At 42.1% G+C, this 15000-nt stretch overlaps 1 protein-coding gene across 1 annotated transcript in view; it reads right to left on the reverse strand.

Annotated features, from left to right (window-relative positions):
- LOC128640611 (amiloride-sensitive sodium channel subunit alpha-like) overlaps positions 1-15000 on the reverse strand; it is a 449879-nt gene that overhangs the window by 178675 nt on the left and 256204 nt on the right. The window contains exons 5-6 of the mRNA XM_053693080.1: positions 2632-2795; positions 2089-2187 (exon numbers count right to left, since the gene is read on the reverse strand). Of these exons, the coding sequence (XP_053549055.1) occupies positions 2089-2187; positions 2632-2795 (263 nt within the window). The remainder of the gene's footprint in view (positions 1-2088; positions 2188-2631; positions 2796-15000) is intronic.

The following is a 15000-nucleotide window of genomic DNA, read 5'->3' on the forward strand; positions in this document are numbered from 1 at the left end:
TTTACAGTGTGAGGCAGGTAGTGTAGATTTAGTTTAGGGAAAGTAAGATCACACAGGCATTATTTGAAGTGTTTGGTCTGTGCTGTGTAGGAACACATCAAATAATCAAATAAACTCCTCCCGCCCACAGAAAGTGCTGACAAGAGGCAATGTTGGTGATGATTAGGTTAAGTAGCGATCCCCATTATATCCCAAGGGAGACACATCGCCACGTGCCAGCACTTTGCGGGTCCGCCCCCTTTTTTAGATTTTTGTCGATTCTTTGAATATAGGAGCCAATGAGAGACACACACCTAGGAGAGAGACAGCAAGTAGACACCATAAGAGACACACACAGAGGAGGGAGACAGCAAGTAGATACCATGAGAGACACACCTAGGAGAGAGACAGCAAGTAGATACCATGAGAGTGACACACCTAGGAGAGTAGCAACAAGTAGATACACTGAGAGACACACACCTAGGAGAGAGACAGCAAGTAGACACCATAAGAGACACACACAGAGGAGGGAGACAGCAAGTAGATACCATGAGAGACACACCTAGGAGAGAGACAGCAAGTAGATACCATGAGAGTGACACACCTAGGAGAGTAGCAACAAGTAGACACACTGAGAGACACACACCTAGGAGAGAGACAGCAAGTAGATACCATGAGAGACATACACCTAGGAGAGAGACAGCAAGTAGATACCATGAGACACACAAACATAGGAGTGGCAACAAGAAGACACAATGAGACACACACACCTAGGAGAGAGACAGCAAGTAGATACCATGAGAGACACACACCTAGGAGAGAGACAGCAAGTAGATACCATGAGAGACACACACCTAGGAGAGAGACAGCAAGTAGATACCATGAGAGACACACACCTAGGAGAGAGACAGCAAGTAGATACCATGAGACACACAAACCTAGGAGTGGCAACAAGAAGACACAATGAGACACACACACCTAGGAGAGAGACAGCAAGTAGATACCATGAGAAATACACACCTAGGGGAGAGACAGCAAGTAGATACCATGAGAGACACACACCTAGGAGAGAGACAGCAAGTAGATACCATGAGAAATACACACCTAGGAGTGGCAACAAGAAGACACAATGAGACACACACACCTAGGAAAGAGACAGCAAGTAGATACCATGAGAGACACACACCTAGGAGAGGGACAGCAAGTAGATACCATGAGAGACACACACCTAGGAGAGAGACGGCAAGTAGATACCATGAGACACACAAACATAGGAGTGGCAACAAGAAGACACAATGAGACACACACACCTAGGAGAGAGACAGCAAGTAGATACCATGAGAGACACACACCTAGGGGAGAGACAGCAAGTAGATACCATGAGAGACACACACCTAGGAGAGAGACAGCAAGTAGATACCATGAGAAATACACACCTAGGAGGGAGACAGCAAGTAGATACCATGAGAGACACACACCTAGGGGAGAGACAGCAAGTAGATACCATGAGAGACACACACCTAGGAGTGGCAACAAGAAGACACAATGAGACACACACACCTAGGAAAGAGACAGCAAGTAGATACCATGAGACACACAAACCTAGGAGTGGCAACAAGAAGACACAATGAGACACACACACCTAGGAGAGAGACAGCAAGTAGATACCATGAGAAATACACACCTAGGGGAGAGACAGCAAGTAGATACCATGAGAGACACACACCTAGGAGTGGCAACAAGAAGACACAATGAGACACACACACCTAGGAAAGAGACAGCAAGTAGATACCATGAGACACACAAACCTAGGAGTGGCAACAAGAAGACACAATGAGACACACACACCTAGGAAAGAGACAGCAAGTAGATACCATGAGAGACACACACCTAGAAGAGAGACAGCAAGTAGATACCATGAGAAATACACACCTAGGGGAGAGACAGCAAGTAGACATCATGAGAGACACACACACCTAGAAGTGAGACAGTAAATAGACAGGATAAGAGACATACACCCTAAGGGAGAAGAGACACACTATTGTGGTAGAAGAGAGAGTGTGAGGAAATATATGTGCTTAGGGGAGAAGATAATAAGAAAACAATAACCTGCTGGGTGTATTCACTGTTATATAAATTTGTCACATTAACATCGCTTCCATCTTCTGAGCAGTCACTATACTGAGCTCCCAATCGTTGGACGGTTTCCTGTGGGAACCAATGTTCATCAGTGGGTTTGCTCTGTAGAACAATTTACTAAATCTCTAATTCAAACCTAACTTAACCTTCACCACAATCTCTCTTTACACAATCAGAACATTTCATCTCATGAATAGCCTATGCTCACTTCAGCTCTTGCACACCCATTCTTGTTTCACTACAAATAAACACATTCATCTCTGTCTCAAGTATGCTCACTTTCCTATCTTACCACCCAAGGCTCTTGGATACCCGCCAAACTAACCAAATCCCTTTACATAGCCTACAGCTGCATTACTTATCTTGCACCCCTGCTTATTCTAAACCTACATCCTAAACATAATTATCCAAGTCTACCTTGCATGCACATCCAGCAAATGATAGACAAGGTCTCTACTTGTCCTTTACAATCAATCATTGTAACCCTCATGATGAATAAACATTATATTAAACCTTTTTCATGCCAATTGATGTCTCTACTCCAGGTTGAATATTGAACCCTCGGTCATCCATGAAGGGTGATTCATTTTGGCCATGAACAACAAAACGTGCTCCTGCTACAGTGGAGAGTAGAGGGATGTAATCGTTTTGCTCAGCACGCAAGACAAGTGTCAGACCTGAAAGATAAAAGTATCTAATTACTACTGGAGAATACTGGGAACAAATGTTGGGTTCACCCTCCCTCCTTTTTGTACTCTCTTCTCCCCTCTCCTACTTCAGATAGTCTTATCCTATCTAACTCTTATCACAATTCTCAAATGCAGTACATTTATATATCCTTTATTTACTGGCTTCTACAAGCTACTTTACGATATTTTGGGGATTATAACAGATTTTATTATTATTGAAATACTATTTTATATATTGTTCTCAGAACCCTTTAAGGATCTAGGTATTTGAATAATGGACTGCCTAATCATGATAAACAAAATCTTTGATATGGACGTTTAACTTGACAAGTATGAATCTCTGTTCACAATGATGTTTATTTTTAGTTTTTGTTTTGTTTTTATTTGTTTGTATCAAGTGGTGGCTTTTTGTTCCTTTGTACTAGTTGTATTGTCTAACCACCCAAAAAAAACAATCAAAAAAAATATCTGGGAAAAAAAACATAATTTATGCTTACCTGATAAATTTATTTCTCTTGTGATGTATCAAGTCCACGGATTCATCCTTACTTGTGGGATATTCTCCTTCCCTACAGGAAGTGGCAGAGAGAGCACCCACAGCAGAGCTGTCTATATAGCTCCCCCCTTAGCTCCACCCCCCAGTCATTCGACCGAAGGCTAGGAAGAAAAAGGAGAAACCATAGGGTGCAGTGGTGACTGAAAGTTTAAAAATAAAAATATATATGCCTGTCTTAAATAAACAGGGCGGGCCGTGGACTCGATACATCACAAGAGAAATAAATGTATCAGGTAAGCATAAATTATGTTTTCTCTTGTAAGATGTATCAAGTCCACGGATTCATCCTTTCTTGTGGGATACCAATACCAAAGCTTTAGGACACAGATGAAGGGAGGGACAAGACAGGGACCTTAAACGGAAGGCACCACTGCTTGTAGAACCTTTCTCCCAAAAATAGCCTCCGAAGAAGCAAAAGTATCAAATTAGTAAAATTTGGAAAAAGTATGAAGCGAAGACCAAGTCGCTGCCTTACAAATCTGTTCAACAGAAGCCTCATTTTTAAAAGCCCATGTGGAAGCCACAGCTCTAGTAGAATGAGCAGTAATTCTTTCAGGAGGCTGCTGTCCAGCAGTCTCATAGGCCAAACGTATGATGCTTTTCAGCCAAAAGGAAAGAGAGGTAGCTGTAGCCTTTTGGCCTCTCCGCTTACCAGAATAAACAACAAAGAAGATGTTTGACGGAAATCCTTGGTTGCTTGTAAGTAGAACTTTAAAGCCCGAACCACATCAAGATTGTGCAACAGACGTTCCTTCTTTGATGAAGGATTAGGACACAGAGAAGGAACAACAATCTCTTGATTGATATTCTTATTAGAAACAACCTTAGGAAGAAAACCAGGTTTGGTACGCAAAACCACCTTATCTGCATGGAAAATAAGATAAGAGGAATCACACTGTAAAGCAGATAGCTCAGAAACTCTTCGAGCCGAAGAGATAGCAACTAAGAACAAAACTTTCCAAGATAGAAGCTTAATATCTATGGAATGCATAGGTTCAAACGGAACCCCTTGAAGAACTCTAAGGACTAAGTTTAGCCTCCAAGGCGGAGCAGCAGCCTTAAATACAGGCTTAATTCTGACCAAAGCCTGACTAAAAGTTTGAACGTCTGGGACATCTGCCAGACGTTTGTGTAGTAGAATAGACAAGGCAGATATTTGTCCTTTTAGAGAACTAGCTGATAATCCCTTCTCCAAACCCTCTTGGAGAAAAGACAATATTCTAGGAATCCTAATCTTACTCCACGAGTAACCTTTGGATTCACACCAATAAAGATATTTGCGCAAAATCTTATGATAGATCTTCCTGGTGACAGGCTTTCTAGCCTGAATCAGGGTATCAATGACCGACTCAGAGAACCCACGCTTTGATAGAACTAGGCGTTCAATCTCCAAGCAGTCAGACGCAGAGAAACTAGATTTGGATGTGAGAACGGACCTTGGATTAGAAGGTCCCGCCTCATTGGCAGGGTCCACGGTGGAACCGAGGACATGCCCACTAGGTCTGCATACCAAGTCCTGCGTGGCCATGCAGGTGCTATCAGAATCACTGAAGCTCTCTCCTGCTTGATTCTGGCAACCAGACGTGGGAGGAGAGGAAGCGGTGGAAATACGTAGGCCAGATTTAAGGACCAAGGTACTGCTAGAGCATCTATCAGTACTGCCTTGGGATCCCGGGACCTGGACCCGTAACGAGGAAGTTTGGCATTCTGACGCGACGCCATCAGATCTAATTCTGGTGTGCCCCATAGCTGAATCAGCTGAGCAAATACCTCCGGATGGAGTTCCCACTCCCCCGGATGAAAAGTCTGACGACTTAGAAAATCCGCCTCCCAGTTCTCTACTCCTGGAATGTGGATTGCTGAGAGATGGCAAGAGTGATCCTCTGCCCATCGGATTATTTTGGTTACTTCCATCATCGCTAGAGAACTCCTTGTTCCTCCCTGATGATTGATATAAGCTACAGTCGTGATGTTGTCCGACTGAAACCTCATTAATTTGGCTGCAGCAAGCTGAGGCCATGCCTGAAGCGCCTATAATATCGCTCTCGTTCTAGGATGTTTATCGGAAGAAGAGATTCCTCCTGAGACCATAAGCCCTGTGCTTTCAGGGATTTCCAGACTGCACCCCAGCCTAGCAGGCTGGCATCTGTCGATACATGTTTAGAAAGGCAAATCTGAGAAATTGATAATGATCTCTGTGAATAGGGATGTGTAGATACGCATCCTTTAAGTCCACGGTAGTCATATATTGACCTTCCTGGATCAGAGGCAGAATAGTCTGAATGGTTTCCATCTTGAATGATGGAACCTTGAGGAACTTGTTTAGAATTTTGAGATCCAAGATTGGTCTGAAAGTTCCCTCTTTTTTGGAAACCACAAACAGGTTTGAGTAGAACCCTAGTCCCTGTTCCTCTTTTGGGACTGGGCGGATCACCCCCATGGTAAGCAAATCCTCTACACAGCGTAAGAACGCCTCTCTCTTTGTCTGGTTTACAGACAATCGAGAAATATGAAATCTCCCCCGTGGAAGGGAGTCTTTGAATTCCAGAAGATATCCCTGGGACACAATTTCTAAAGCCCAGGGATCATGAACATCTCTTGCCCAAGCCTGAGCAACGAGAGAGAGTCTGCCCCCTACTAGATCCGGTCCTGGATCGGGGGCTACCCCTTCATGCTGTCTTAAAGGCAGCTGCAGGCTTCTTGGCCTGTTTACCCTTGTTCCAAGCCTGGTTAGGTCTCCAGACTGACTTGGATTGGGCAAAATTCCCCTCTTGCTTTGCAGCAGAGGAAGCCGAAACGGAACCACTCTTGAAGTTCCGAAAGTAACGAAAATTACTTTGTTTGATCTTCATCTTATTTGATCTATCCTGAGGAAGGGCATGACCTTTCCCTCAAGTGATGTCTGAAATAATCTCTTTCAGTTCAGACCCGAATAGGGTTTTTCCTTTGAAAGGGATGTTCAAAAGTTTAGATTTGGATGACACATCAGCAGACCAGGACTTAAGCCATAACGCCCTGCGTGCTAAAATGGCAAAACCTGAATTCTTTGCCGCTAATTTAGCCAGTTGAAAAGCGGCATCAGTAATAAAAGAATTAGCCAATTTAAGGGCCTTGATTCTGTCCATAATCTCCTCTAATGAAGTTTCCATCTGAAGAGCCTCTTCTAGAGCCTCAAACCATAAAGCAGCTGCAGTAGTTACAGGAACAATGCACGCAATAGGTTGAAGAGAAAAACCCTGATGAACAAAAATTTTCTTTAGGAGACCCTCTAATTTTTTATCCATAGGATCTTTGAAAGCACAACTGTCTTTGATAGGTATAGTTGTACGCTTAGAGTAGAAATAGCTCCCTCCACCTTAGGGACTGTCTGCCACGAGTCCCGCATGGTGTCAGATATGGGAAACATTTTCTTAAAAACAGGAGGGGGAGTGAACGGAATACCTGGTCTATCCCACTCCTTAGTAATAATATTCACAATCCTCTTAGGAACTGGAAAAACATCAGTGTAAACAAGAACCTCTAAGTATTTATCCATTTTACACAATTTCTCTGGAACCACTATAGGGTCACAATCATCTAGAGTCGCTAATACCTCCCTGAGCAATAAGCGGAGGTGTTCAAGCTTAAATTTAAAGGCCGTCATATCAGAATCTGTCTGAGGAAGCGTCTTTCCTGAATCAGAAATTTCTCCCTCAGATAACAAATCCCTCACCCCTACTTCAGAGCATTGTGAGGGCATATCAGATACGGCTACTAAAGCGTCAGATGGCTCAGCATTTTTCCTAAACCCAGAGCTGTCCCGCTTTCCTTGTAAACCAGGCAGTTTAGATAAAACCTCTGTGAGGGTTGTATTCATAACTGTGGCCATGTCTTGTAAAGTAAAAGAATTTGACGCACTAGAGGTACTTGGCGTCACTTGTGCGGGCGTTACTGGTTGCGACACTTGGGGAGAGCTAGATGGCGAACCCTCATTTACTTCTGACTGAGAATCATCTATAGCTCTATTTTTAAGTGCTAATATATGTTCTTTATAGTTTATAGACATATCAGTACAATTGGGACACATTCTAAGAGGGGGTTCCACAATGGCTTCCAAACATATTAAACAAGGATTTTCCTTGGTGTCGGACATGTTAAACAGGCTAGTAATGTAACAAGCAAGCTTGGAGAACACTGTAATCAAAGTAAAAAACACTTAGAAATAAAACGGTACTGTGCCTTTAAGAGAAAAAAAGCTGCACCAGTTCTGCAAAACAGTGTAAAAAAGCAGTAAACATAACGAAATTTTTACAGTAGCATTATAAAGACTTAGTAACTTTGCACAGCTATGCAAATTAACAATTAACCCCTTAATGGCAAAAACGGATTGAAAAAACGTTAACCCCAGTAAAAAGGACTTTCAGCACCTTGCCACAGCTCTGCTGTGGCTCCTACCTGCCCTTCAGAACAATTTGTGGGGGAAAAAACTTCTTTAACAGCCCTCAAACACAGCAGGAACCTCAGGAGAAGCAGTGATATGTCTCAGAGGAAAGGAAACTGCGCAACTGAGGCACGAAAATAGGCCCCTCCTACCTCACTCTATGTTTTGAGGCCTACCAGAGAAACACCAGAGTGTCTCTTAATTAACCATGTGAGTTACAAAACTCAAAACCAAGCCACAATGACCCCTTTAGTCCCTTCAAAAAACGTTATAAATGCATCAAAAAACAAAACGTTTTTACCTAACAGTGTCACCAGCCCTTTAGTCCCTTCAGAAAACGTTATAAATGCATCAATAAACAAAACATTTTTTCCTAACAGTGTCACCAGCCCTTTAGTCCCTTTAGTAGTTATAAATGCATCAAAAAACAAAACATTTTTTCCTAACAGTGTCACCAGCCCTTTAGTCCCTTCAGAAAACGTTATAAATGCATCAAAAAACAAAACGTTTTTTCCTAACAGTGTCACCAGTAACTAATGAGCCCTTCAAGCAAGCTGAAATTCCTATTAAAGTGTCTGAATACAGCTTACCCTTCCCTCATGGGGATATTGCCAGCCTTTTCTAGATTTAACACAGTCTGTCTAGAAAAACATAGACTGAACATACCTCATATGCAGCTTAGTCTGCAAACCGTTCTCCCAACTGAAGCTTTCCAGTACTCTTCAGGCCTTGTGAGAACAGCAGTGGATCTTAGTTACAAAGTGCTAAGATCATCATCCCTCTTGCAGAAATCTTCATCCCTTTTCTGCCAGAGAGTAAATAGTACACACCGGTACCATTTTAAAATAATAAACTCTTGCTCGAGAAGTAAAAAAACTACATTTTAGTCACCACATAGCTCTTTGCCCTTCCTAGCAGTTAAGCAGGCAGAGAGAATGACTGGGGGGTGGAGCTAAGGGGGGAGCTATATAGAAAGCTCTGCTGTGGGTGCTCTCTCTGCCACTTCCTGTAGGGAAGGAGAATATCCCACAAGTAAGGATGAATCCGTGGACTTGATACATCTTACAAGAGAAATAAGTTTTTATTTACACAAGTGACAGTTTTTATTCAGGAAACACTTTGGACACTCTACAAATGCCAGACATTCTAAATATGACATCTTCCTTAGATCAAGCAACCAATTTATTGGCCATGATACATAGGAGGACTTTTCACTTTCTGCTGATCTGGCACCTGTCCTGGCTATGCAGAGCTCTAGTTGTCTAGCTGTTACTGTTCATGCTAATCCCATGCTTGTTCTTGGCACCACTGACACCTATTTGCTAATTCTGTATCTAACTACACAGACCAATAGTTCTAATTGTATGCATGATCCTGGTTAATTTGTCTTCCTCCTGCTAGTAATATGCTTGTTCAGGGTTACAGTAACTTCCAGTTGCTGATCTTATGCCTGCATGTTGCTGGCTGCTTTCACTTCCAGTTGGCAATCCTTTGACTTTTTCTGAATACACTGGTTTCTATTTTCTTTTCCTATATCTGTCCCTGGCTATGTTGCCTTCTAGCTGCCAATAAAATACCTGTCTGACATTCTGTTGCAAATCCCATGCCTATTTTTGGTTACACTGGCTTTCAATTGCCAAATCCTGTGCCTGTTTCTGCCTGCACTGACTTCCAATGGTCAATCCTGTGTCTGTTTCTGGCTGCAATGACTTCCAATGGCCAATCCTGTGCCTGTTTCTGGCTGCAATGACTTCCAATGGCCAATCCTGTGCCTGTTGATGGCGGCTCCTTCAACTCCCAATGGCCAACCCTGTGCCTGTTGATGGCTGCTCCTCCAACTTCCAGTGGCCAAACCTGTGCCTGTTTCTGACTGCACTGACTTTCAATGGCCAATCCTGTGCCTGTTTCTGGCTGCACTGACTTCCAATGGCCAATCCTTTGCCTGTTGATGGCTGCTTCTCTGACTTCCAATGGCCAATCCTGTGACTGTTGATGGCTGCTCCTCTGACTTCCAATGGCCAACCCTGTGCTTGTTGCTGGCTGCTCTGACTTCCAATGGCCAATCCTGTGCCTGTTGCTTGCTGCTCTGACTTCCAATAGCTAATCATATGCCTGTTGTTGGCTGCTCTGACTTGCTATTGCCAATCCTGTGCTTGTTGCTGGCTGTATTGACTTCCAATGGCCAATCCTGTGCTGCTGGCTGCTCTGACTTCCTATTGCCAACCCAGGGCTTGTTGCTGGCTGCTCTGACTTCCTATTGCCAACCCAGTGCTTGTTGCTGGCTGCTCTGACTTCCTATTGCCAACCCAGTGTTTGTTGCTGGCTGCTCTGACTTCCAATGGCCAATTATGTGCATTTTGCTAGCTGTTCTGATTTATAATTGCCAGCCCTGTGTCTGTTGTTGTCTGTTCTGACTTCCTATTGCCAAACTTGTTCCTGGTTACACTGACTTTCAATTTAGAATCATATATCTGTTTCTGGCTGCTTTGACTACCAGTTGCCAGTCATGTGCCTGTTGCTGGTTACACTGACTTCTAGTTGCTGATATTATGTCTGTTTCTGGTCAATCTGACTTCTAGTTGTCTATCCTATCCTTGTTGCTGGCTACTCTAACATCAAGTTGCCTATCCTATGCCCATTTCTGGTTACCATAACTTCCAGTTGCATATCCGATGCCCATTTCTGGTTACCATAACTTCCAGTTGCATATCCGATGCCCATTTCTGGTTACCATAATTTCCAGTTGCATATCCGATGCCAATTTCTGGTTACCATAACTTCTAGTTGCATATCCGATGCCCATTTCTGGTTACCATAACTTCCAGTTGCATATCCGATGCCAATTTCTGGTTACCATAACTTCCAGTTGCATATCCGATGCCCATTTCTGGTTACCATAACTTCCAGTTGCATATCCGATGCCCATTTCTGGTTACCATAACTTCCAGTTGCATATCCGATGCCCATTTCTGGTTACCATAACTTCCAGTTGCATATCCGATGCCAATTTCTGGTTACCATAACTTCCAGTTGCATATCCGATGCCCATTTCTGGTTACCATAACTTCCAATTGCATATCTAATGCCCATTTCTGGTTACCATAACTTCCAGTTGCATATCCAATGCCCATTTCTGGTTACCATAACTTCCAGTTGCATATCCGATGCCCATTTCTGGTTACCATAACTTCCAGTTATATATCCGATGCCCATTTCTGGTTACCATAACTTCCAGTTATATATCCGATGCCCATTTCTGGTTACCATAACTTCCAGTTATATATCCGATGCCCATTTCTGGTTACCATAACTTCCAGTTGCATATCTGATACCCATTTTTGGTTACCATAACTTTCAGTTGCATATCCGATGCCCATTTCTGGTTACCATAACTTCCAGTTGCATATCCGATGCCCATTTCTGGTTACCATAACTTCCAGTTATATATCCGATGCCCATTTCTGGTTACCATAACTTCCAGTTGCATATCTGATACCCATTTTTGGTTACCATAACTTTCAGTTGCATATCCGATGCCCATTTCTGGTTACCATAACTTCCAGTTGCATATCCGATGCCCATTTCTGGTTACCATAACTTCCAGTTATATATCCGATGCCCATTTCTGGTTACCATAACTTCCAGTTGCATATCCAATGCTCATTTCTGGTTACCACAACTTCCAGTTATATATCCGATGCCCATTTCTGGTTACCCTAACTTCCAGTTGCATATCCGATGCCCATTTCTGGTTACCATAACTTCCAGTTGCATATCTGATACCCATTTTTGGTTACCATAACTTCCAGTTGCATATCTGATACCCATTTTTGGTTACCATAACTTTCAGTTGCATATCCGATGCCCATTTCTGGTTACCATAACTTCCAGTTGCATATCCGATGCCCATTTCTGGTTACCATAACTTCCAGTTGCATATCCGATGCCAATTTCTGGTTACCATAACTTCCAGTTGCATATCCGATGCCCATTTCTGGTTACCATAACTTCCAGTTGCATATCCGATGCCCATTTCTGGTTACCATAACTTCCAGTTGCATATCCGATGCCCATTTCTGGTTACCATAACTTCCAGTTGCATATCCGATGCCAATTTCTGGTTACCATAACTTCCAGTTGCATATCCGATGCCCATTTCTGGTTACCATAACTTCCAATTGCATATCTGATGCCCATTTCTGGTTACCATAACTTCCAGTTGCATATCCAATGCCCATTTCTGGTTACCATAACTTCCAGTTGCATATCCGATGCCCATTTCTGGTTACCATAACTTCCAGTTATATATCCGATGCCCATTTCTGGTTACCATAACTTCCAGTTATATATCCGATGCCCATTTCTGGTTACCATAACTTCCAGTTATATATCCGATGCCCATTTCTGGTTACCATAACTTCCAGTTATATATCCGATGCCCATTTCTGGTTACCATAACTTCCAGTTGCATATCTGATACCCATTTTTGGTTACCATAACTTTCAGTTGCATATCCGATGCCCATTTCTGGTTACCATAACTTCCAGTTGCATATCCGATGCCCATTTCTGGTTACCATAACTTCCAGTTATATATCCGATGCCCATTTCTGGTTACCATAACTTCCAGTTGCATATCTGATACCCATTTTTGGTTACCATAACTTTCAGTTGCATATCCGATGCCCATTTCTGGTTACCATAACTTCCAGTTGCATATCCGATGCCCATTTCTGGTTACCATAACTTCCAGTTATATATCCGATGCCCATTTCTGGTTACCATAACTTCCAGTTGCATATCCGATGCTCATTTCTGGTTACCATAACTTCCAGTTATATATCCGATGCCCATTTCTGGTTACCCTAACTTCCAGTTGCATATCCGATGCCCATTTCTGGTTACTATAACTTCCAGTTGCATATCTGATACCCATTTTTGGTTACCATAACTTCCAGTTGCATATCTGATACCCATTTTTGGTTACCATAACTTTCAGTTGCATATCCGATGCCCATTTCTGGTTACCATAACTTCCAGTTGCATATCCGATGCCCATTTCTGGTTACCATAACTTCCAGTTATATATCCGATGCCCATTTCTGGTTACCATAACTTCCAGTTGCATATCCGATGCCCATTTCTGGTTACCATAACTTCCAGTTGCATATCCGATGCCCATTTCTGGTTACCATAACTTCCAGTTGCATATCCGATGCCCATTTCTGGTTACCATAACTTCCAGTTGCATATCCGATGCCCATTTCTGGTTACCATAACTTCCAGTTCCATATCCGATGCTCATTTCTGGTTACCATAACTTCCAGTTATATATCCGATGCCCATTTTTGGTTACCATAACTTCCAGTTGCATATCCGATGCCCATTTCTGGTTACCATAACTTCCAGTTGCATATCCGATGCCCATTTCTGGTTACCATAACTTCCAGTTGCATATCTGATACCCATTTTTGGTTACCATAACTTCCAGTTGCATATCCGATGCCCATTTCTGGTTACCATAACTTCCAGTTGCATATCCGATGCCCATTTCTGGTTACCCTAACTTCCAGTTGCATATCCAATGCCCATTTCTGGTTACCATAACTTTCAGTTGCATATCTGATACCCATTTTTAGTTACCATAACTTTCAGTTGCATATCTGATGCCCATTTCTGGTTACCATAACTTCCAGTTATATATCCGATGCCCATTTTTGGTTACCATAACTTTCAGTTGCATATCTGATACCCATTTTTAGTTACCATAACTTTCAGTTGCATATCTGATGCCCATTTCTGGTTACCATAACTTCCAGTTATATATCCGATGCCCATTTTTGGTTACCATAACTTCCAGTTGCATATCTGATACCCATTTTTAGTTACCATAACTTCCAGTTGCCTATTCTATGCCCATTTCTGGTTACACTGACTTTGACTTGTGTTCTTGTGTCTGTTTCTGGCTTTGATTACTTTATTATGTGGCTCATAAACCTGTCCCTAGTTACTCTAACTTCCAGTTTCTGTTCCTATGCCTAGTTAGGCTTACATTAAAGGAACAGTCTACTCCAGAATTGTTATTGTTTAAAAAAAATAGACAATCCCTTTATTAGCTCTTCCCCAGTTTTGCATAACCAACACAGTTATATTAATACACTTTTTACCTCTGTGATTACCTTGTATCTACACCTCTGCAGACTGCCCCCTTTTTTCAGTTTTTATGACAGACTTGCATGTTAGCCAATCAGTGCTGACTACACGGGAGTGAGCACAATGTTATTTGTATGGCACACATAAACTAACACTGTCTAGCTGTGAAAACCTGTAAAAATGCACTGAAATAAGAGGCGGCCTTCAAGGTCTTAGAAAATAATTAGCATATGAGCCTACCTAGGTGTAACTTTCAACAAATAATACCAAAAGAACAAAACAAATTTGATGATAAAATTAAATTAGAAAGTTGTTTCAAATGCTCTATCTGAGTCAAAGTATAATTTTGTCTAGAAAGTCCCTTTAAGTTGTCAATCCTATGCCTGTTCCTGGCTACACTGACTTCCAGTTGTGGATACTATCCATGTTTTTGGCTATGCTAAATTCCAATTTCTGTTCCTATACCTGTTCCTGGCTTCAATAAGTTCCAGTTGCCAAACCTATGAATATGTATTTTACCATGGACATATTTGTCACCATACTGTACCATTTGTTGTCCACCTCTAAATTGTAGGAGGAATTATTGGTAATACCAAGAGATTGAAAAGAGATTGTGAAAAACAGAGTTAGTTGCTTACTTAAATGGACACTTAACAATATGGGGTTAGATTACAAGTGGAGCACAACATCATAAGCACTATCGTGAGCTAATATTGCTCGACTTGAAATGAATAGCACTTTTATTTTAACATGTATATTACAAGTTAAAATTATTTTTTATCACTCAGGTGAACATCTAGGACACACTAAGATTTGGATGCAAGACAGTGGTTGCGCTAAATCCCCTAAAAAACGTGAGCCTGCTATCGCTTGAGCACTAAGCTAAAGGTGCACTAACCCTAGTAGTACTCACGTAGCGCAGTTCTTCAATTAGATACAAATTATGGTGTTTTATTGAAATGTAAGTTTTACCCCTTAACCATAATGGACGTAGCTACTACGTTATAGGGGACTTTGGCTACGACCAACCTTCTCCATCATGCTGCAGCCCCAGCTGTCAGGGAA

Source organism: Bombina bombina, chromosome 9 (genome assembly GCF_027579735.1).
Source record: "Bombina bombina isolate aBomBom1 chromosome 9, aBomBom1.pri, whole genome shotgun sequence".
Classification (NCBI taxonomy): domain Eukaryota; kingdom Metazoa; phylum Chordata; class Amphibia; order Anura; family Bombinatoridae; genus Bombina; species Bombina bombina.